At 45.9% G+C, this 24,688-nt stretch overlaps 1 protein-coding gene across 5 annotated transcripts in view; it reads right to left on the reverse strand.

The window, feature by feature from the left end:
• Positions 1-299: 299 nt before the first annotated feature.
• Positions 300-24,688, reverse strand: part of PRC1 (protein regulator of cytokinesis 1) — a 30,299-nt gene continuing 5,910 nt past the window's right edge. Inside the window, exons 2-15 of one of the 5 annotated variants that reach the window (XM_059678166.1) lie at positions 20,115-20,247; positions 19,861-19,983; positions 18,678-18,911; positions 18,431-18,601; positions 17,718-17,867; positions 16,490-16,637; positions 15,596-15,732; positions 13,254-13,349; positions 12,245-12,391; positions 12,031-12,144; positions 7,014-7,124; positions 6,324-6,423; positions 5,890-5,931; positions 300-4,383 (exon numbers count right to left, since the gene is read on the reverse strand). In XM_059678166.1, coding sequence (XP_059534149.1) covers positions 5,912-5,931; positions 6,324-6,423; positions 7,014-7,124; positions 12,031-12,144; positions 12,245-12,391; positions 13,254-13,349; positions 15,596-15,732; positions 16,490-16,637; positions 17,718-17,867; positions 18,431-18,601; positions 18,678-18,911; positions 19,861-19,983; positions 20,115-20,247 — 1,684 coding nt within the window. In that variant the 3' untranslated portion in view covers positions 300-4,383; positions 5,890-5,911. Of the gene's footprint in view, positions 4,384-5,889; positions 5,932-6,246; positions 6,424-7,013; positions 7,125-12,030; positions 12,145-12,244; positions 12,392-13,253; positions 13,350-15,595; positions 15,733-16,489; positions 16,638-17,717; positions 17,868-18,430; positions 18,602-18,677; positions 18,912-19,860; positions 19,984-20,114; positions 20,248-24,688 lie in introns of all 5 variants that reach the window. The other 4 variants (XM_059678163.1, XM_059678161.1, XM_059678165.1 and 1 more) reach the window with 4 other exon arrangements.

A 24,688-nucleotide genomic window follows, 5' to 3' on the forward strand; every position in this document is an offset into this window, starting at 1 on the left:
GTTTCTACAAACCGCAGACCCGTGCCTGGTGCACAGCAGGTGCTGAATACATAACTGCTCCATCGAAACAGTCTCGGGGCAGAATAGAGTGTCAGCCTGCCAGCTACAGAGCATGACGACGGCGTCAGTCCCACAGATGAAAGTGAAATTCCCCCTCCAGGGCAAAATTAGAGAGTAAACAGTTATTAGAATCCCAGGGATCTTATAACCCCAGGAAAGGTGGAGAGCAGGGAGAGGAAATGAAATAAGTGGGATCCTGGCTTTTCTTTTCCTCACTGTGTGTGTGACTTGTGTGTGTGTTTTAAATATATTTTTATTGATTTCAGAGAAGAAGGGAGAGGGAGAGAGAGAAACATCAATGATGAGAGAGAATCACTGACTGGCTGCCTCCTGCACACTCCACACTGGGATCGAGCCCACAACCCAGGCATGTGCCCTGGCATTGACCGTGGCCTCCTAGTTCATAGGCCGACGCTCAACCACTGAGCCACGCCGGCCAGGCCTAACTATGTGTGACTTTAAGCTCAACCTCCCTCAGCCTCAATTTCTCATTTGTTCCAAAGATCAAGTGAGGTTACAATATAAAGAGCCCCAAAGAGCAGGCCCTGACAGACGCCGGTTCCTTCCATGCCTACTTCTCTCTTTCCCATGACAATCAATGAAATCTTGCATCTAAAATGGCACATTCATGACATCCAGCAGTCAGAACTGGGGACCTCCAAGCCAAAGAAACCTCTGAGAAATAGTTGGCACTTTCATTTTAGAGGAGCGTAGTTCTATCAATAAATGCTCATCTATTTGAGAACTTAACACTAAAAGACACAAGGACACTTACAGTGTCATAACCAAACCCCAATGGAAGGTCACCGTGGTGCCAACGGAGGGCTGAGCATCTACCAGGCACTGTGCTAAGGGCTGAGCACACGTTCCTCGTGAATCTTCACAGCACGGTGTGCGAGTTCAGTCAGCAAACGGAGGTCCCAAGTACCTTGTTTAAGGCCACACAGCCAGCAAGTGGCAGAGGGGATCCCACCACCAGTCCGTTTAGTCCTAGAACCTGGGCTGCACACCCAGGGCCACTGGGAGTTTGAGGCAGTCAGTGCGCTGACCATGGCGCCCAGGGGAGGACAACGCCAGCCCCCAGAAACGAAGCCTGACGCTGGGTCTCTATGCAGAGAAAGAGACACACCTTTGCAACTTCCCAGAAACACTGCATGTGTTAAAGGCATTCTGAAGGAGAAATAAAAGGCACCCAAATTGGAAAGTAAAAAGTAAAACCATTATTTGCAGAGGGCGTGATACTGTATATATAGAACGCTAAAGATTCTACCAAACTTACTAGAGCTGATAAATGAATTCAGTCAAGCAGCAGGATACACAACAAATACCCAGAAATCAGTTGCATTTTATACACCAGTAATGAACTCTTAAAAAGGGAAACTAAGAAAACAATCCCATTTTGCATAAAAAAATACCTAGGAATAAATTAACCAAGGAGATAAAAGACTTGGAAAATAAGACACTGAAGAAACGGAAGCTACAAATAAACGGAAGCATATGCCGTCCGTGCTCATGGACGAGAAGAATTAACCTCATTAAAATGTCCATCCTACCCAAAGCAATCTAGAGAGTCAATGCACTTTCTATCAAAATAAAACAGCATTTTTCACAGAACTAGAATAATCCAAAAATTTATATGGAACCACGAAAGACCCCAAATAGCCACAACAATCTTGAGAAAGAACAGAGTTGGTGGTATCATGCTACCTAGAATCAAACTATAAGGCTACAGTAATGAAAACAGCATGGCACTGGGATAAAAACGGACACATATGTCCATGGAACAGAATACAGAACCCAGAAATAAACCCACACCTATGCGGTCAATTAATAAATGACAAAGGAGACAAGAACATACAATGGAGTAAAGAGAGTCTCTTCAATAAATGGTGTTGGGGAAATTGAACATACGTGCAAGAAAATGAAATCAGACCAACTTCTTACACCATATATGATGAACTCAAAATGCATTAAAGACCATGTGAGACTAGAAACCATAAAACTTTTGAAAAATATAGGCAGTAAAAAAAGTGCTCATTACATTTGTTTCATAACCAACATATCCCTCCCCCTTCACACCCTTCCTTGGTCCTAACTTCCCCTTTTCCTCCCGGGCCCAGCTTGCTGCGTCCTTGGAGGAGGACTCGTTAATGACCCTGCACGGTGCCCGCCCTCCCTGCCTTTGGGCCTTTGCACGTGCTAAGACGGTTTCTCTGCTTTCACTCTGCCCCACCCAGACCCTGTCTGTTCTCCACACAAAAGCCATACTGATTTAGCACCACAGAGCAGATCATCTTACTCGCTGCTTCAAAGCCCAGTGGTCCCACTGCTACCTGACGGCAACAGGAAGCCTGACCATGGCCCGAGGCCCCGGTTACCTCGCCCCGCCTTCCTCAGATCTCACCTGTGCTCCTCACTGCTGTGCTCTGTCACCCGCCGTCTCTCCGCCCACTGATGCCCAGCCCACTTCCCCTCCAGCCCGGCTTGCTGTGCCCCTGCCTCCAACGCTCCCCCAGCGCTTCGCAGGGCTGGCTCCTTTTCATGCCACTGAACGTCACCGCGTCGGACCCGCCTTCCCTAACCTCTGAGCTAAAGCAGCTCCCGCCCCACCAGGTGCTGTTTCTGGACAGCACTTACCCGCGCCGTGTCGCTCCTGTGTGTCGCATCTCCCCCTGCAGGTCTGAGCTGCAGGGGGGCAGGGACGGTGTGCGGACCTTGAGTGGCGAACTCCGGGTTCAGCAGATGCCTGTTGACTTGGTGAGTCAATGAACGTGCAGACCACATGACAGACACACATTTACACAGGCTCCCACTCACCTCTGCACCTTCAGTTACTGCTGCACAACGCCCCACTCTTATCAGCAAGGTAGCCACTGTACCTCTCTGTGCACTTACGCCCGCACTGAGAGGCCTAACAGTATAAACACTTTCACCCCCACAACACGCGTAAGTGTACACACACACACACACACACACACACACACACACACACACATCGTATTCCCACCAGCAATCCAGACCCCGCCTGCCTTTGCCAGGACAAGCCTCCCTGCACCGTGATGCGTTCTTTTTCCTCGTGCGCCCCCAGCGCTCTGGCTTGTGCCACTTGTGTAGCCTCTGCAAGACCCCACCAATCCCAGGCCACGACTGCGCTTCTTCCGGGAGCACCTCCTAAGCGACAGAAATGTCTCACCATTCTACTGGACACCTGTAACTAACAGTTTTCAATGTCAAGTATAACTGAAATAAACAAATGATAAAAAACATCAAAACTAAACCTAAACTTTTGTTTTAAAATAAAAAAGCCACACAGCTTCACCCTATAAAACCTAGTCCCGTTTATGACAAATGCCAATGAAACTACAAGTTTCCGCACGTTAACTCATCCCTTTATACATCAAGACTTAGGCTTTTTTCTCTCAAAATCCTTTTCTGATCAGCCCTGGCCGGGGAGTCCAGGTGGTTGCAGCATCATCCCAATACACCAACGTGGCTGGTTCAGTCCCCAGTTGGGGCACATACAAGAATGCACAAACAGGTGGAACAACAAAGTGATGTTTCTCTCTCTCTCAATCCCTTCCCCTCTCTCTCTCTAAAATCAATACAGAAAACATTTTTTTAAATCCTTTTTATCAAATTAAGAGATGTTCTTCATTTACACATGCACAAAACAATATGTATTACAAAAAAAAAATTTTCTAAGTAGAAGTAGAAACTTCTGCTTTCCACAGACCAAAGCAACTAAAACCTTATTTGGGAAATTTTGAAAACACAATCTATTGTTTTTGTAATCTAACAACACACATTTTTATTTATTGTTAACAATATATATTTTACAACGTATACACAGACTAAAACAGCAGGGCTCCCCCGTGCAGCCCGAGCCACACTGGAAGCCTCCTAGAACCATTTAGTGCTCTGACAGCAGGACTGCGCGGGCGGAGCAGGAATAAATAATAGTGCTTTTGGGAGAATCGTAGTGACCAGTAGAGTAGCTAAGGACGGGGCCCCACTGAGGACGGTGCAGCGGGAACTATGCCCCAGGACTGACATGTGCAAAGTTCTAGATCTCCCAACAAAGTGTCGAAGGACCCACTAGGCCTGTGGTGGGCTTTCGTCTGTGGCCAGGCCGTGGAAATGAGCCTGCCCGGGGTGTCAAGCACACCTACACTGAGAGCAAGGAAAGCCACCCTGTGTAACGGGGTCCAGTGTAGGCCAGGAAGCCACAGCTAGCTGACTGACCAGGGCTTCTTAGGGAAGGATGTTGGTTGAATTGAGGATTCGGGAAGTAGCATCAGATTTGGAGGCCTTTGAAAGTTCTCGCTGTGGAAAAATAGACACCGTCAGTGGCGATATTCCCTCTCATGCATGCCCGCCCTCGTCAGCTGGGGTTAGGTGTCAGCGTAGGGCCTGAGGGCCGCTTCTCTGACACAGGTGCATAGCACAGGCTGTGTTAGGAACGATGGGGCGGCACTCTGAGCACCATTCCATTAGTCACAGGTTAAGCACGTGACCCATCCCTCAGCCAGTCCATGTGTTAAAACCCCACAGAAGAGAAATCCCTGGTGCATCACAAAGTACTCTGAGTTGCCGAGCTGGGTTGGCAACAAGCTTTGGCGTCTGAGCCCTTTATAAAACAACGGGCCAGACCACATATCTACCAATCCCTGGGGCTGAGGGCCTTGTAACCTGCTGGTGATTTGATCTCATGCTGGAGCACATGGTACAGAAGGAGCAGAGAAAGCACAGAGGACCAGGAGAAGGACAGGTGTTAGTGGAGGTTAGTCTACTGGCTGCATGCGGCCTGGCGGAGGCTGCCACCCACAGCAACCAAAACCACATGCCCCTCCTTCGGCTTGACCACAGGTGAGCAGGTACAGGTGGGCTCCAAGTGGGCGAAACGGGGCTTGACCGAGCAAGCCAGAGAGACGCCTGGACCCGCAGTCCAGCATTCAGCCAGCCAGAGTGCACCCAGGTAGAACCACAGCAATCAGGTAATTAAAAAAGGTGCCAGAATAGGAAGCTAACTTCAGGGCTCAAAGCGAGCTGTAGCCAAGGACAACTGGGCCATTCGCCATCTCCCAGCAGGAAGAGCGCTGGCACCCACGCCTGTAACTCGGCATCCCAGGGGTAAGGCAGCCTCGTCCTCAGCAGGAAGCTACTGAGCGAAGAGAGCACGCCCCTTAATGAAGGGCATTGCAGGGAAGTGTTGGTAAATATGGAGGAGGATACAGAAGCCGAAGAGCATTCTGGGAAAATGATTCTCCCACAGCCTCATATGCTTTAGCAGCTCAGTGGGACAGAGACAGGCAAAGGCGAGGAAGTGAGCGTTGGCCAGCTCAGAGCGGACAGACAGGTGGCGTTCAGCGCCGAGGGTTAGTAAGGCACATACTCCAGGGGAGAAACATCACGTAGGCCAAGAACCTCCTTCTAAGCAGCACACAGCTGGGGCTCCCCTCCCAGGCCAGGGGGCCGCTGTTCTTTCCAGCACATGGGAGGCCTCTGATGGCACCATGGAGATGCTGAAAGCTTTCTGTTGTGAATAACACGATACAAAAACGTTGCCTGACGGTAGGTGGGGCTGAGAATCCAATTCAAGTCGGCACAAGTTTTCTTGTGAATCGGCAGGTTAGGGGGCAGGAACGGAAGCCGGTGACTGGTTATGCCGTCTGCCTCGGGAACTCCCGCTTCCTTTGTAAAAAGGGCCTGTGGTCCCACAGCCGACGATTACTGGTTAGTGTAGCCCTGTGCCCAGATGGGAATGAAGCCAGCAGACGACAGATTGGTTTGAGAAAGGGACACGGGACATGCAGGGGTTGCCATACAGACCTGAAGCCCAACAGTGGAGCTGTCAGAGAGGGACGGATCCTTCTAAGAACAGAGAATTAAGACAATTACCAAGAACTCCACCAAGAGAGCACCAGGGCAGTGCTGAGAAGGGTCGCCTCCTGCAGCCAGGGACTGGTATTTCTCAAGCAGAAGGATCCGGGTTACATGTCTACTTGCTGCTGTCAACTTCCTATACCTCCCGGAAACCCCCCACCCCACGCACGGCCAAGGCAGGAAAGGGATTCTCAGCCTCCAAAACGCTGTCCTCGCTGAGCGCCTGGGGCCCCGTGGGAAGGCACCCACGGCCCCAACTGTGTGCTCCCCAGAGACTGGCAGATATCAGAAAAGGTCAATTACCGCAAACTCAGAGTAGGTGCTGGCAACAGAGTTAATGCTGAAGTTGCGCTGGAGGGGGGCCGAGCTGGGGTACCCACCGCTCAGCAAGCTGCCATTGAGCTCCAGGTTCTCCTTGTCGGCTCCGTGCCGAACAGCACGGGGGTTTTTCTTCCCTGAACAGGTGGAAGTGAGGATTGGCTGTGGGGAAGGAGAGATCAGTATTTATAATGGCCACACGCGCGCGCGCACACACACACACACACACACACACACAGACTATACCATCTTAATATCACTCATTGTCGGTATCCTATACAGTACTTGATGTAACAAACAAATGAACAACCAAAAAACTCTTAATGATTTGCAGAACACCTGTCTTGAGCATCATCTGTAAAACACATTACAGCACAGACTCCCCTCCTGTCTCCTTCAGTGAGGGGACCTGACTGCCTGGTGACCCAGTGTCAGGGCTGGAACCCACGTGCAGGGCCCTTGCTCAGCAGCCACTGAAGACCTGGCTTTGAACTGAGCCTGTGGAGCCCACCAGCTCCCCCCAGTTTCCCAGCCCCCTCCCAGGGCCCCCCATGATAGCAGTGGGGCTCAGCATGGCCATGCTCTTCCTTCTCTCATTCGGTTTTAGCTTAACCAGCTTGCATCTGCCAACTCGCAGCATCCCAATGATAACTGAATCCAGGGGTGTTAGAAACTGGAACCAGTAGGCGGGGCCCCCGGATAAACAGGCTGGGGTGGTGCTGGGGATGGGCTTGTACACAGAGCTTACGAACCTTGCTGCCAGAAGGTGGAAGTCGAGACACGGGGGAGCGGTAGACTGTCCCCCCAAAGGCAGGCCGGATGCTACTGTTGGCCGTGGCATTGGACATGGTGGTAGTGTTCAGCTGAGGAAGAGAGAGAGATTACTCATTCCGGGAACATGCTCAGCAATCCACCCCCAGACGACAGAGAAATGAGTCTGGGAAGCATCTAACAAAGACACATTTCCATAAAGAGCTTTGAAGAAACTTGTGAAAAGTGTTCAGAGCCTATTAATGTCTAGTACACGGAACTATAAAACGGTATAACCGTCTGTTTCTAAAACTAGACAGACACCTATCATATGACCCAGCCCAGGAGAAATGAAAGCACAGCTCCATACAAAGACTCAGACATAAATATTTATAGCAGCTTCATCTGCGATAGCAACAAACCAGGAACAAGCCAAGATATTCGTCAGGCGAGTGGATAAGCCAACCACGTAGTCATACGGTGGACACTGCTCAACAACAGAAAGCAGTGACTACTGATGCAAGCACCACCATGACGAATCTCTCAAAATTATGCTAAATGGAAGAACTTATGCTAAGTGAAAAAAAGCCCTATTATGTGAGTCTCTATATATAAAATGTCAAAAAATGCAAATTACTCAATAGTGACAGCGCAAATTGTGTTTGTCTGGAGATGGGGGGAAGAGGACTGGACAGTGGGTACGTTCACTGTCTGGACTGTGGTGAGTTTCGAGGCGCATACATGTCAATCTTTATTGAGTGTCCACTGTACACACTGTGTTCCATCTCAGTAAAGCTGTGAGCATTTTTTACACGAAAAAGTCTAGGTGGGTTAAAAACCTCAAATGGGATAGCAAACCTGTTCAAACACAAGACAGACTAGGACACACAGCACAGGAAAAGGTATCTGTACAAGCACAAGCCCTAAAGAAAACAGGCTGCTAACACGATTACTGTGTTAAAATTAAGAACTTCCTGTTCACCAAGGAAACACCATAAAGAAGAAAAAGACAGGCCGCACAAGAATCCTGGGAAAAGCTACTGTAACACAACTGACAGGGAGCAGCATCCAAAACAAAGAATTCCTACAAGCCTTGTAAGAAAGAGACACATGTTCACTTCATCAGTAAGCAGAGAAATGCAAACCCAAATCATAATAGGACATCACTTCAGACCCAGCAGGTGAACAAGAATCCAGAAGTCTGAAAGTGCCGTGTGTCAGGCCTGCCACCGGAAGCACAGACGGGCACCACCGCTTTGGAATCACGGGCTGTGTGACTGGTGCAGCTGAAGCGTCAGAAATGCGTGAGGGTTGGGCTTCCGGCCAAGATGGCAGAGCAGACAAACGCCCCCTCCTGGGACCACAGCAAAAGGACATCTGGACAGAACCACCGTCACTGAGGACCGCCAGAGGCCACTGGCCTGAAGTCCGTGGAGATTGGAGGGAGGGCAGAGAGGAGCAGCGGGCAGGCCCCACACCCACGGCGGGTGGGTCACTGGCAGGGACGTCAGCTCTGGAGGCTCCCCTCTGAGGAGCCAGGGGTCCCTGCCCCAAACGAGGCCCCCAAACCCAAGGCTCCAGGGCCAAGAAGTCCCATCATTTCTGGCTGAGAAAACCAGGGAGGATGGTGGGTGAGTGAGACAGAGGCCCACGTGTTCCTCTTGAAGGGCCCCACACAGACGTTCTCACACGAACTCGCTCTAGGCTGGGGCAGCAGCTCGAAAACATCAGAAACATACGGGGAGGAACTGAACTGTCTGGCTTTGAGGCAAGAGCGGAAGAGGCAGCTTTCTCCCGGACAGCGTGCTGGCAGATGCCACCGTTTCTTTGCTGAGCCCACCTCACCCTGCAGGCACAGGTGGCATCATATCCGTCTTGGCTCATGATGTGGACTCTCCTAAAATCTCTTTAAAGTCCACAAACCCCAAACAAGAACCATCTGGCTTCAGTGTGCCCCCAAACCTCTTGCTAAGCAGCCCCAAGCCTGGCCCTGGGGCAGCAAGCCTCAGTTCACAGACTGGCCCCTCCTGGGCACCTGCAAGCCCAGCAATCAGCACCACCATCCGCAGATCGCGGTCTCTCATGCCGGGTGGCCCTGGGCAGGTATAATCAGCAGCTGACCTTCGCCTGCACCTCCCAGGAGGCCCCACAGCCAGCACACCAGTGGACAGTGTCAGACCAGACCACACCAGAGCCCAGCTGAAGTGAGTCCTCCTCTCCACGGGGGAGGGTGGATGTGGGGGGAGGGTGCTGAACAGCAGCTCCTCCCCTGTAGCTACAGCCAGTCCTCAAAGCCAATCAGTCTAGGGGTAAATCCCCGCCAATAGAGGTCAAGGCTCAATTACAACCGGAGGGCGCACATAGGCCACACAGGGCAGACGTACCAGGAGCGCCAGCTCAGGTGACTGGGGATGTGCACCACTGGGCCCTCCAGGACCCCTACTACCTACATAAGGGCCCTCTACCAAGACGGGAAGATGCAAATAAATGGCAATAAATACCTATCACCAATTATTTTAAACGCAAGTGGAGCAAATGCTCCAATCAAGAAGACATATGGTGGCTGAATGGATAATGAAACAGACCCTTTCACGTACTGTCTACAAGAGACTCACTTCAGATCAAAAGACACACAAAGTCTGATAGTAAAGGGATGGAAAAAGGTATTTCATGAAAAAGCTGGTGTGACAATACTTACAGCAGACAAAACAGACTTTAAAACAAAGGCTATAAGAGACAAAGAAGGACCCACCAATTCTACTTCTGGGTATGTATCTGAAGGAACCCAAAGCACTAATAAGAAGACATATACATACATATGTTCCTTGCAGCATTATTTACAATAGCCAAGAGACAGAAGAAACCTAAGTGTACATCAATACATGAAAGGAAAAATAAGTGGTAGCCCTAGCCAGTTGCTCAGTGGTTAGAGCACAGCCCTGTGGAGCCAAGGGTCCCAGGTTCGATTCCCGGTAAAGGGCATGTACCTCTGTTGCAGGTTCGATTCCTAGCTCTGGTTAATGTGCGTATGGAAGGCAATTAATTAATATGTCTCTCACATCGATGTCTCTCTCTCCACCCTCATCTCCCTCCCCTTCTACTCTCTCTAGAAATCAATGGGAAAAATATCTCTGGGAAAGGATTTAAAAAAAAAAAAGTGGTATATACATATAATGCAATATGACTCAATCATAAAAAAAAAAATGAACTCTTGGCACCTGCAACAACATGGATGGACGTTGAGAGTATTATGCTCAGTGCAATAAGTCAGAGAAAGACAAATACCATATTATTCACTTATATGAAAAATCTAAAGAACAAAATAAATAAACAAAACAGAAACAGACTTATAGATACAGAGAATATTTTGACGGTTGCCAGAGGGAGGAGGGTTGGAAGGCTGGGTGAAAGAGGAAGGGATTAAGAAGCACAAATTGGTGATTACAAAATAGTCCTGGGGAGGTAGAGCACAGCACAGGGAATATAGTCAATAATATAACTATGTAATAGCTATGTATGGTGCCAGGTGGGTACTGGACTTACAGGGGTGATCACCTTTTAAGTTATTTAAATGTTTAGTCACTGGGTGGTACAGCATTATATTAGTTTCGGGTATACACCAACTGTAATTACAAAATAAAAAATTCTATTACCCTGGCCGAGTAGTTCAGCTAATTAGAGTGTTGTCCCAACACACCAACACTGCAGTTCGATCCCAGGTGAGGGCATATACAAGAATCAACCAATGAATGCCATCAGTACGTGGAACACAAATCATTGTTCTTCTCTTTCTCCCCCTTCCTCTCTCTCTGAAGTCAATTAAAAAAATTAATCAATATTTAAAATTAGCCTTAACCGGTTTGGCTCAGTGGATAGAGTGTTGGCTTGCGGATGCAAGGGTCCCAGGTTCGATTCCGGTCAAGGGCATGTACCTTGGTTGTGGGCACATCCCAGTGGGGAGGGTGCAGGAGGTAGCTGATCAATGTTTCTCTCTCATCGATGTTTCTAACTCTCTATCCCTCTCCCTTCCTCTCTGTAAAAAATCAATAAAATATATCTTAAAAAAAATTAAAATAATAAATTAAAAAACAAGAAACATATGAGGGCAGCACTTTGACAGCAAGGATAGCCCACCTTGTACTCTTAGCAGAGAGATTCTCAAACCTTTAATTAAAATAAACCTTTCTAGAACAGAATATTAGTGTTTTTACGTATGTTTTTAAAAGCTCACCACATTATTTCCATAATATTATTGAACAACAGGGAGCTAGTTTCATAAAATGTTAAGAGAACAGAACAAGTAGCTAACAATGAACATGTGTTTGAAGAAAGTTTGATGCTATAAAGAAAAACCCACAAACAATATAAAATAGGCAAAAAGGCAGAAATCAAAATTATATAATGTGAACTCTACTTTGTAAATATACATTATTTTTAAAAGCTGTTTTAAGCCCAACCGAGGTGACTCAGTGGGTGAGCATCGACCTATAAGCCAGTAGGAAGCAAGCTCGGGTTGTGGGATTGATCCCGTGTGGGACATGCAGGAGGCAGCCAATCAATGATTCTCTCTCATCATTGACGTTCCTATCTCTCTCTCCCTCTCCCTTCCTCTCTGAAATAAAAAAATATATATATTTTTTAAAAAGCAAGGCAAATACCAAATAGTTTTAGTACTCTTCTTGGAATTATGGTACAGGTGCTTTTAAAATGGTTTTTATATATTATAAAGTACCAGAGGCCCAGCGTGCGAAATCATGCGAGACCCAGAAACCCACCGCGCCACTAGACCCATCAATGCACCTCCTGGTGACTGGTCGTTTGGTCGTGATGGTGTTACAGTCACTGGCTTTTTATAATATAGATGAGTAGAAGGAGAAGAGAAATAATGCTCCAATCTCAAATGGACTCAACTGAAAGTCTCCACAAACCCTTCCCCATCCCTGCAGGACAGATGGCGAGAGCCGGCGTGGCCCCGCCCTCCACACGCCCTGTCACTGGTGGGCCACGGAGCCTCCTTACCTTGCGCACTTTGCCCGGGGTGGTGGGAGTCATTCCGCGCCGCTTGCTGGGTGTCCTGGGCGTGGTGCTGCCATACAGCATCTCCGTCTCCGTCTGCTTCTTGTTCTTCAGTTGCTGTGTGACAGTCAGAGCAACAGTGACACATCCCCGGGAGGGAGTAGGTCTGGCTGCTCACATGACCACCCTTCCCTCTTCCCAAACTGGGTTCACGTACCCTCTCCTGCTTGGCTCGCTCTTTCTCTAACCGATGTGCCTCCCACTGCTCAGTCACGTACTCCATGAACTTCTGCCCATTGACCACGAACGCTGCTGAGTGCTTCTGTTCCCACATCTCAATCTGGGCCTTCAATTCCTCTTCCAGCTGAGACCGGACACAAGCACTGTTATTTACTTCAAACCTTTGGTGTGAAGCATGATTTCCCCCCAAAATGACTCCTCCCTCCCCAGAGCTTCACTAGGCTGACTCCGGGGAGCCGGACCCACTTGGGGAAATGTCAGAGTCGCTGAAATCAAAGGCCAGGGATGGTCTGTTCACAATACACAGCCCAGCGTTGCCACTGGTTTTGGAGCTGAAAGTGAGAGGATGGCGAGCAGTGAGGGCAGCACCATCTGGGTCAGGCCTGGGCCCTGCCTCCTGCGAGCCGTGAAAAGTGGGCAAGTTACTTAAGTTCTCAGTGCCCCGTTTCCTCATCGTAAAAATGGAAAGCACTTTGAAATAACACCTGGCTCTTCATTCAATAAATACTATTATCATTATTAAAATAGAGAAGATACTAAGCCCACAGAACTTGCTAAAGATAGAGCGCTTGCTCTGTGTTATCGGCTGAACTGTGCCCCCTCCCCACCCAGTCCATATGTTGAAGTCTAACCTCCAGTATTGAGGAATGTGGTTTTATCTGACGTGTGAAGACAGGGAGAGACAACCACCTGCAAGTCTCGGAAGAAACCAGCCTGCCTAGGCCTTGACCTGACTTCCAGCCCCCAGACTTGTGAGGAAATACATGTCTTTGTTCAGGCCGCCCAGGCGGTGGTATTCTGTTATGGCTGTGCTAGGAAACTAACACGCCTTGACATACAGCTGCTTATGCCAGTAAGGCCCAGTGTTCCTTATCCTTGCCTAACCCTTGAAAGAGAAGACAGTTTGGGGCAAATGATTCAAAGCAAAGAATCCACAAAAAGTGAGGTATTCTGTAGTCAAGCACCAAAACTATTAACACTATTACCTTAGGGAGTGTTTTCTGGAGCCTGGCTCGTTGCTTTTCCTCTTTCAGAAGATTTCCTCCTCGATTTGTAAATCGAGTTGGATCTGATGCTTTTCTCTGTGAAAATACATTTTAATCAGAGTAAACCCTGGAACAGGCCATCAGACCAATCCCTTCTGCTAGGACTCGGATGTACATTATTAACCCACTATACGCCATAAGCATCTATAGATGCAAGCGGTGGACCTTCACTACTCGCCACGTGCATCTATAAAAAAAAAAGATTTCCCTAAGTGGCAGCCCTGACCAACTTTAAAATCGTTTTTCGTGAGAATTTTCAGCTGAAAATATTCAAGAACACCCGAATTGGGAGTAATATATTTATTTTTATAATATTCATTGCAAAATGACTTTTTAAATTAAATTCAAAATATCATGGCGTGTGGGGAAGGTTTCCGTTTTGGACGCGTGGCAGTTAACTGGCTAAGGAGACTGAGGTTTGCATCCCCACTCCCTCTCAGCAGTGAGGAATGGAGGGGGCCTACGGCAAGGGAGCTGGGTGGGAGCACATCCACTTGGTGCAGGAAAATCAGCGCTTCCTTTGTCATCTAAAAAGGAAGATAGGCTTCAATATTAGTGCACCATGTCACTGGCTCCCTCCCCTTGGTTCAGATCTCAAAAGATTACGTCACCTAGAGGAGAGGAGCTGTGTGGAGGGACAAGGGAAAGGTCTACACTCAGAGCTTGGTGGGCACCCCTACTTGTCCACTCTCTTTCAGCCTATTGAGACAATGCAGCTTAGATATGCAAGGTTAAGCGTTATAGATAATCTGGTTTTCACTGAATTGACCCTCACAAAATGGACAAAAAAATATAGTATGTTAGGCTTCTTATTTTTTGGGTGGTTTTTTGTTGTTGTTTTTTTAATTCTATCATGTATACCAGAACAGTAATATAAGCACATAAATTAGACGTGTACACTCAAAATTAGGGCAGGTCATCAGAAAAGTACAGAAGCAATCCTGACCATTTGCTAAGCTCGTGAAGAAATTCCATTCCCTCCCAGGGTCAGTGATGGCCTAGAAACAATACCTACAAGGGATGGGAGTTAGTCTCTCATTTTTTCTTAAACACTTGCATGTCAACAAGGGCTACTTATTTGGCTCTTTACTGACAGTTATTCCTCCTCCTTCTTGCTTTCAAGCAGAAGTCAGGGGTCACTGAGGATGGGGAAACCTGTCCTTAAACAGCTGTACACACAGTTCACCCCACTTCCGAGTCCTAGTCTCCCACCTGTAAAAGTGAAGTTGAACTCCGGACTCCCTGAAGGACCCACCGGGCTCTACCAGGGCCAGCATGAACCTGAGAGCAAGGCTGCTTGAATTTTGTGTCCGCTACGCTTCCTCCTAGTCCCAGCCCGAGCTCTAAAATGCTCTGAGGGAGCCTGCCTGTGCTATATCGATCAGAAGAAACGGAATTCAGCATACAGGTGTGCACTAACACCCAGGCAATTTTCTAAGAAAACAGCAAGTGTTGGAAGAGAAAATATTACTTGCCTGGCCCAGTATCTATCCTTCTCTCCCTCCTCAGTAACAGAACCCGAATTCCTCTGTGGCAGCCAGACGGCCACCCTCACAGGTGTGGCGTATGAGCAGAGATGCTGGGACCAGAGCCTGGGAGAGCCCTTCGAGGGGCTGTCGGGACAGTGCCTCTGTGTCCCTTCCTCCACATGGCGCCCGAGGGCTGTGGTGGGAGCCCGAGGGCCAACCGGAAACTGAGGATAAGGGCCATGAGCCAGAGAAGCCTGGGACCCACTGACTGTGGAACTGCCACACCTGCCCTGCACTGCCCCCTCGGGACTTCCTTTGTGCCAGAAACTTCTACCTTAATGAAGCCATTTGTTCAGGGTTTTTCTCTTATATGTTCCTGTACATAAGCTTCACAAATACAGATGAGTCAATAGTAAGCTAGAGACTTAGTGATGAAGACACTGGTTTAGAAACTCAGTAAAGAGAAAAGGAGACTGACTATAAAGGACATGCTTTCTTTCCTTTTTTTTTTAATCCTCACCCAAGGATACTGTTCCATTTTTAGAGAGAGGGGAAGGGAGGGGGAGAGGCAGAGAGAAACCACCCACAGATGTCTCTCACATCAACTGGTTGCCTTCCCGATGCTCCCGGACCAGGGCCAGGGATTGAGCTGCAACGGATTGAGAGGTAAGTGCCCTTGACCAGAACTGAACTCAGGACCCTTCAGTCCGCAGGCCGACGCTCTATCCACTGAGCAAAACCGGCCAGGGCAAAGACATGCTTTCTTCATACTTCATTTGCTCTAAGGAAAACAGAGCAAAGTGAGGGCAGTACCTCAAACTCTAAGAAAAGCCTCCAGCTCTCTTCCCACTTCTGCACGCCGTCAAAGAGCTCTTTGTGAACCTCGTAGTAGTTTCTTAACCGCACAACCTCAGCGTCATGGGCCTGGAGCAGACTTTCTGTGTAGTCCTCTGCAAGACAGAAGGCCAGGAGTTTTAAAAATTCCTCTAGTGTTCAGCATCTTACTTTCTAACCCCTCATTCCCTAAACTGGAAATAGATTATTCTTCAGTATAGTAAAAACATTACATGAATATGTGTACATTGTGGATAATAAAAATCTTGTTTTTCACCATCAGCCTGGAGGGACTAAGGACCTAAAGTGTGGACTAAAATGACTAAGACTCGCAACCCTCTGTGTCATCTCTCACCTTCTCTTAGCTTTCTTTCATATCCTTTGTTTCCACCCTGCTCAGTAGTGGGCTGGGTCATGAAAATGTCCCCAATGTGGAATTTAGTAGATAACTTCATCTTTATACTCAGTTCAGGTCAGACTAGAATTCTGTTGGGCTCGGGGGTCAGACTCGGTGGCCTTCACTGTGAGCTCTGCCCTCTACCCGCTGTGCCTCCGGTCCAAGTTGCTCAGCGTTTATGCACCTGTGTCCTCATCTCTTGACATGAGATTGAGATATTGTTGTTAAGAGTTTGACATTGCACCTGGCATAGAGTAAGCAAGCGCTGAGAAACTTGAGCTTCACAACTACAGGCTACAGTGATAAGCTGCTTCAGAAATCAAGACATCCCTTATTTCCCAGGAGCATCCGCAAATGCTCACTGATACAGGAATGACAACTTATGCTGAATGGTTTGAAAAGGTAGTTATAGCTGGTGAACATCTGCACTTCTTTACAAGTGCAGGCCACATAAAGGCCACCACTCCTGCACTAACCATCATAGTAAGCAGCGAAAGCTTGTCTCTGCTCCTGGCTGTAGAAACACTGGTCCCAGTACTTAGCCAGCTCCACTCGTATCGCCTCAATCACTTTCTTCATGTTTTGCATTTTCAGTTCCTCCAAGCGATCCACTTCTAATTGCAGCTGAAACACAGATATCTGGTAAAGGTGCTTGTTATACTTTTACACTCACAGCGCTTTGCAAAATTTTTCCATTTTTATTTATTTATTTTTGTTAATCCTCACCCAAGGACATATATATTTTTAATATATTTTTATTGATTTCAGAGAGAGAGGGAGAGAGAGACAGAAACATCAATGATGAGAATCATTGACTGGCTGCCTCCTGCACGCCCCCTACTGGGGATCAAGCCGCAACTTTGGCATGTGCCCTTGACCGGAATCGAACCTGGGGACCCTTCAGTCGCAGGCTGACCCTCTATCCACCAAGACAAACCGGCTAGGGCCAAGGATATTTTTCCATTCATTTCTTTCTTTCTTTTCTTTTCTTTTTTTTTAGGGAGAGTGAAAGGGAGAAGGAAAGACAAGAGAAAAGCATCAATGTAAGAGAAACACATCAATTGGTTGCCTCCTGCACGAGCCCTGATGAGGGCCCGGGCAGGTGAAGAGCCTGCAACCAAGATATGTGCCCTTGACCAGAATCGAACCAGGACCCTTTGATCCACAGGCCAACACTCTATCTACTGAGCCAAACCGGCTAGGGCAAAAATTTTCCCTTTTTAAATAAAACTACAGCACAAAATCACAGAGGTAGGTTGACACTCTAACAATGCTATCAAAGGAGCCAGAAACCTAAGAAAGGTACAGGAAAGATAAGAGATGAGTGGGTTACTGCCACGTTTTTCTGATGCTTGCTTTAAAATAGACTTGCTTGCCCTGGCCGGTGTGTTTAGTGGTTAGAGCGTTGGCCTGTGCACCGAAGGGTCTCAGGTTTGATTCCAGGTCAAGGGCAGGTACCTGGGTTGCTGGTTTGATCCCCAGTCTGTCAGGGCGCATGTGGAAGGCAACTAATTCATGTGTCTCTCTCACATCGTTGTTTCTCTTCCTTTCTACTCTCTCTAAAAATCAATGGAGAAAATATCCTCAGGTGAGGATTAACAACAACAAAAAAAGACTTGTTCAAGGCAGAAGTTGGTAAAGACATGGGATCAGACATAAAATGCCTGTAGAGACTACTGACCCAGCACCCTATGGGTTTCCTACCGCTTTCTTAACTTTGGCCTTCGACCCAGTCATAATCATGGCCACAGCTTCTCGCTCTTCTTCTGGTATTTGCAGCCTGTCCCAGAGCTCCCGGATCTGAGCACGCAGCCCCTCGCACACTGCTTCGTTTTGTGATTTCCGCATTTCCAGCTGTGGCAAGGAAAGACAGTGGTCACGGCAAAGGCAGCAGCAGAGGCTAGCCCTCTGGCTTCCCACAAAGAGGTGTCTTGACGTATCTGGATGCAGAACAGGCCCCGTTACAAGATTGTGAAGAGGTGTGTTTTCCTGACTTCTGAACACAAACCATAAGTCTGTCATTTACAGCAGGATCTCAGACCCCAAGAATTAGGATTCAAATTTTGAAATAAAAATTTTTTCTGGTGGAGCGGGATAATGGGGGGAAAAAAGAGGGACATCTGTAATAGTCTCAATAATAAAGATTAAAGAAATTTTTTTTCCAATTAAACACTAATTCAATGACTATTATTTTATCCATAATTTCAATTTCATGTTCTTAGAGCTACATATAAATTGAGTTTTTTGTTTAAAAAAATCGTGGTTGTATATCATATACTATCTTTATCCTCCCTCCCTCATTCTCTTAACCTACATTGGGTCCTTATATAACACTGCAGGGGGAAAACTGTCACTTTTTTCAAATTGCTGGATACTACGGAGATGAGAACCCAGGCCATATTCCGAATAGACATTACCTGCTGTAGCAACTTCTGTAGTGCTGCAATATTTTCCAAAGATAAACAAAAGGCCTCTTCATCTTCACACACCACATCTCGTTCAAAGCTCGTGTCTGGGGTGTGATCTAATTCTTCCATGCACAGTATGATCTGTCTTTTTATGTTGACAAACTCCTCACGCCGAGATGCCTATAAAATCAAACGATCAGAAGATGCCCACGGAAAGTCAAGCTGACCTTTAGGAAGCGTGGTGCAAGGAGTATACCTTTGTTTCCCGCAAAGTTGCCAAATGTTTTCTGAACTGGTTCAGCTCCTCCAGGCTGGGAACGGAGTCGCTGTCAATGTCATAGTGCGGCATGCAAAGAACTTCACACAGTTCTTGATCCTGTTCTGTAAGTAGTTTCAGTTCACGTTTCCTCTCCTTTTTCTGTTTGCGCATCAGCTCCACCTGAGTGCGCAAGTCTTTTTCCAGCTGCAAGATGGTCGGCTCTCCTTCCTCCTGTAGAGGAGAATATACCATTGTTACAGGGTTCCAAGTGGATTTCCTCAAAGGAAGAGCAGGACAGCAAAAGAGGGCTCAATGACAGACTTTTGGTTAAACTTACAAATACATCAATTCATGGCACAGTATCATCTATGCCTAACTTTTCCTCAGAATTAAAAACAAAAAAGTTGCCGAAACCGGTTTGGCTCAGTGGATAGAGCGTCGGCCTGCGGACTGAAAGGTCTCAGGTTCGATTCCGGTCAAGGGCATGTACCTGGGTTGCAGGCACATCCCCACTGGGGGGTGTGCAGGAGTCAGCTGATTGATGTTTCTCTCTCATCAATGTTTCTAGCTCTCTATCTCTCTCTCTTTCTCTCTGTAAAAAATCAATGAAAAAAATATATTTAAAAAACAACAACAACAACAAAAAACAAAACAAAAAAGTTGTATATGCCTCACAGACTGATAATAAGAGGAAGTGTTTTAGACTAAAAGCAACATTTATTAGCTGATTCACCTCTGGCAAGCTGTCCCTCCTGGGAGCACACCCACACCTTTCTCCCTCAGAAACTCGAAGAGTCCCCATGAGACTTACAATCAGGGGAGCAATGCGCAGCGTCTTGTCCCGGGCCAACCCCTTCAGCCTGTCTCCAAGGCCCCCTTTCCTCTGACTTCCCAAACAGCTCCCACAAGACTCTCTCCTATCTCTTCTACCCTAAGCCCTTCCTTGTCTCGCTGTCCTCAGCTTTAGTAAACAAACTCTCAAAAAAATAAATTAGCTGCTTCACCTCTCAACAGGGCAACTCTTCACGTCAGTAAAATGACTGCTGGATCTGGTTGGCTAGGCAGCACATTTCCCCCACTTCTCGAGTCCAGGACCCCCTGACACAGAAACCCCCCACTCAGCCCCCAGGCAAAGCTCCTGCCTCAATCTCAGACCCAAACAGGAGCCCAGACCGTGTACCTGAAATGGCTCAACATGCAACTCGCTGCACAAGACAGCCAACTCTTTTTGACAGTTGCCTATGCTTTTAATGAGCCTTTCCTTCAGACTTTCCTCTTCAGCAATCATCATATCCAGGAGGTCCTACCGGAGAGAAAACAGCCCCATAAAAGTTTGGAACTAAGGGTGGAAAAATCCCAAATAACAAATAACACCAATAATTTCAAAATTTTAATACCCATGTCCTCCTGCAAAGACACCAGCACTAAACTCACCTTGATATGCTTATGCACAACCTGAGTTCTTTGTAACCGCTGGTCCTCAGGAATCCCAATCAATTCCCATATTTCCCGAAGGTGAGTCAGGGCTTTCTGGAGACATAATATGGACTCCTCCGCAATCACCTCACTGGAAAGCAAAAGAGAAATCAGCTGCATGAGCCACTGCCTCCGACACACTAAGAGAAGTATTTACAGCCCTGGCTGGTTGCTCAGTGGTTAGAGCATGCACCGCAGACCAAAGAGCCTCAGGTTCGATTCCCCGTCAAGGTATATACCTCGGTTGAAGGCTCGATCCCTGGCCCTGGTCAGGGTGTGAAAGGGAGGCAACCAATCAATGTTTCTCTTTCACATCAATGTCTGTCTGTCTGTCTCTCTCTCTCTCTCTCTCTCTCTCTCTGGGGAAAAAAAAAAAAAAAAAAAAGACTGTCCTGCACTAGAGATTGAGGTGTAGAGCAAGCATGTCAAACTTGCGGCCCGCATGCCTCACCTATTTGGCCCATGTTAGCCTTTGAGTTTGACATGCTTAGTGTAGAGGACCTACCTAATACATAGTCACAAACCCAACAGAAAGCCAAAATGAGGAGACAAAGAAACAACCCCCAAATGAAAGAACTAGAGAAGTCTCCAGAACAAGAGATAAATGAAGCAGAGATAAGAAATTTATCTGAATCAGAGTTCAGAATAATGATGGTAAAAATGCTCAACAGCATGAAAAAAGATATAGTAACTATGAAAAAAGAACATTCTGAGATAAAGAATGATGTAACACAAAGAACACACTGGAAAGAATATACAGCAGATTAGGGGAAGCTGAGGATCGAATTAGTGAATTAGAAGACAGAGTTGAAATATCACTCAATCAGAGAGCCAAAAAGAAAAACAAACAAACAAACAAAAAAACAATTAAAAAACAGGACAGCTTAAGGGAGCTGTGGGACAATGTGAAACGTAACAATATTAGAATAGCAGGTGTGCCAGAAGAGGCAGAAAGGGAGAAAGGCATAGAGAAGGTGTTTGAAGGAATAATGGCAGAAAACGTCCCTAAAGGAAAAAGTCACATAAGTGTAGGAGAACCCCAAACAAGAAGAATTCAAACAGGCCCATGCCCAGACACATCATAATTAAAATGCCAAAAATTAAAGACAAAGAGAGAATCTTAAAGGCAGCAAGAGAAAAGAAAACTGTTAATTAGAAAGGACTTCCCATAAGGCTGACACCTGATTTCTCATCAGAAACTCTACAGGCCAGAAGGGAATGGCATGAAGTACTCAATGTAATGGAAAGCAAGGATCTGAGACCAAGATTACTATATCCCGCAAGGCTATCATTCAAAATAGACGGTCAAATAAAGAGCTTCCCAGACAAAAAAAAAGGCTAAAGGAGTACATCACCACCAAACCAGCATTACAAGAAATGCTAAAGGGATTGCTGTAATGAGAAGAAACAGAGAGAGAAACCTGGCCATACAGAATTAAAATGGCAATAAATAAGTTCATATCAATAATAACCCTAAATGTAAATAGCTTAAATGCTCCAATCAAAAGGCATAGGGCAGCTGACTGGATACAAAAACATGACACAACTTATGTGCTGTCTACAAGAGACCCACCTCAAAACAAAAGACACACATAGGATGAGAGTGAAGGGATGGGAAAACTTTTTCCAGGCAAATGGAAAAGAAAAAAAAGCTGGAGTGGCAATACTCATATCTGACAAAATAGACTTTAAAATGAAGACCATCACAAGAGACAACAAAGGTCACTACATAATACTAAAGGGATCGATCTAACAAGAGGATATAACCCTGGTAAACATATATGCACCCAATATAGGAACACCTAAATATAAAAAAAAAAAAAAAAAAACTCTAGCCAAAACCGGTTTGGCTCAGTGGATAGAGCGTCGGCCTGCGGACTGAAAGGTCCCAGGTTCGATTCCGGTCAAGGGCATGTACCTGGGTTGCGGGCACATCCCCAGTAGGAGATGTGCAGGAGGCAGCTGATCGATGTTTCTCTCTCATCGATGTTTCTAACTCTCTATCTCTCTCCCTTCCTCTCTGTAAAAAATCAATAAAATATATTTAAAAAAAAAACAAAAAACTCTAGAGGACTTTAACGGAGAGATCGACAACAATGCAGTCATAGAGGACTTTAACACCCCTCTGACTTCACTGGATAGATCTGCCAAACAAAAACTTAACAAAGAAACAGACTCTAAAGGACACACTGATCAGATGGGCTTAATTTACATTTATAGAACATTTCACCCCAACGCAGAATATACATTCTTCCTAAGTGCACATGGATCATTCCAAAGATAGACTACATGTTAGGACACAAAATAAGTCTCTACAAGTTCAAGAAAATTGAAATCGTATCAAGCATCTTTTCAGATCAGAGTGGAATGAAATCAACTATAGTAAAAACGCCCCAAACATTCAAAACATGGAGACTAAATAGCATGTTATTAAACAATGAATGGTTACCAACGAGATCAAGAAGAAATCAAAAACTTCCTGGAAACAAATGAAAATGAACACACAACCACCCCAAATCTCTGGGACACAGCAAAAGCAGTCCTCAGAGGGAAGTTCATAGCACTACAGGCATACTTCAAAAAACAAGAAAAATCAGCAATAAACTATTTAACCCTACAACTTAAAGAACTAGAGCCCAGAGCAAATAGAAGGAAGGAAATAATAAAGATTAGAGCAGAAATAAATACCATACAGACTAAAAAAAATCAATGAAACCAAGGGCTGGTTCTTTGAAAGGATAAACAAAATTGATAAACCATTAGCCAGACTCATCAAGAAACAAAGAGAGAGGACCCAAATAAATAAAATCAGAAACAAAAGTGGAGAAGTAACCACTGACACCACAGAAATACAAAGGATTGTAATAAAATACTATGAACAACTATATGGCAACAAGCTGGACAATGTGGATGAAACAGACAAATTCCTAGAAAAATACAATCTCTCAAAACTAAATCAGGAAGAATAAAAAAACCTGAATAGGCTAATAACAACTGATGAAATAGAAGCAGAAATCAAAAAACTCCACCAAACAAAAGCCCAGGTCCAGACGGCTTCATGGGAGACTTGTAGCAAACATTCAAAGAACTAACACCTATACTCCTCAAACTATTTCAGAAAATCCAAGAGGAACACTTCCAAATTCTTTTTATGAGGCCAGCATTATCCTAATTCCAAAACGAGATAAAGACACTACAAAGAAAGTTACAGGCCAATATCCCTGATTAACATAGATGCTAAAATGCTCAACAAAATATTAGCAAATTGCATGTAGCAATATATATTAAAAGCAGTGGTTCTCAACCTTCTGGCCCTTTAAATACAGTTCCTCATGTTGTGACCCAACTATAAAATTATTTTTGTTGCAAAAAAAAAATATATATATATTTTCGTTGCTACTTCATAACTGTAATGTTGCTACTCTTATGAATTGTAATGTAAATATCTGATATGCAGGATGGTCTTAGACAACCCCTGTGAAAGGGTCGTTCGACTGCCAAAGGGGTCGCGACCCACAGGTTGAGAACCGCTGTATTAAAAGCGATCGTACACCATGATCAAGTGGGATTTATTCCAGGGATGCAAGGCTAGTACAATACTTGCAAATCAATAAACGTGATATATCCATAAACAAATTGAAAGACAAAAATCACATGATCATATCAATAGACAGAAAAAGCATTCAACAAAATCCAACACCCATTTTTTTAAAATCTTATTATTGATTTCAGAGAGGAAGGGAGAGGGAGAGAGAGATAGAAAGATCAATGATGAGAGAAAATCATCGATCAGCTGCCTCCTGCATCCCCCCACCGCCCCCCCGGGGATCAAACCCGCAACCTGGGCATGTGCCCTTGACCGGAATCGAACCCAGGACCCTTCAGTCCGCAGGCCAATGCTCCATCCACTAAACCAAACCGGCTAGGGCAACACCCATTTTTGATAAAAACTCTCAGCAAAATGGGAATAGAGGGAGCATATCGCAACATGATAAAGGCCATATATGACAAACCTACAGCCAACATCATACTCAATGGGCAAAAACTAAAACCATTTCCCCTAAGAACAGGAACAAGACAGGGATGACCACTTTCACCACTACTGTTTGACATCATACTGGAAGTGCTATAAGCGATCAGATAAGAAGAAATAAAAAGCATCCAAACTGGAAAAGAAGTAAAACTGTCACTATTCGCAGATAACATGATATTGTACATAGAAAACCCCAAAGACTCCATCAAAAAACTACTAGACTAAATAAATTTAGCAATGTAGCAGGATACAAAATTAATACCCAGAACTCTATGGCTTTTTTATACACCAATAATGAACTCACAGAAAGAGAAACTAAAAAAACAATCCAATTTACCATTGCAACAAAAAAATTAAGATACCTAGGAATACAATTTAACTAAGGAGGTAAAAGACCTATATTAGGAAAACTACAGAACGTTGAAAAAAGAGATAGAGGAAGACATAAACAAATGGAAGAATATACCGTGTTCATGGGTTGGTAGAATCAACATCATTA

The sequence above is a fragment of the Myotis daubentonii genome, chromosome 21 (genome assembly GCF_963259705.1).
Source record: "Myotis daubentonii chromosome 21, mMyoDau2.1, whole genome shotgun sequence".
In the NCBI taxonomy this organism is placed as follows: Eukaryota; Metazoa; Chordata; class Mammalia; order Chiroptera; family Vespertilionidae; genus Myotis; species Myotis daubentonii.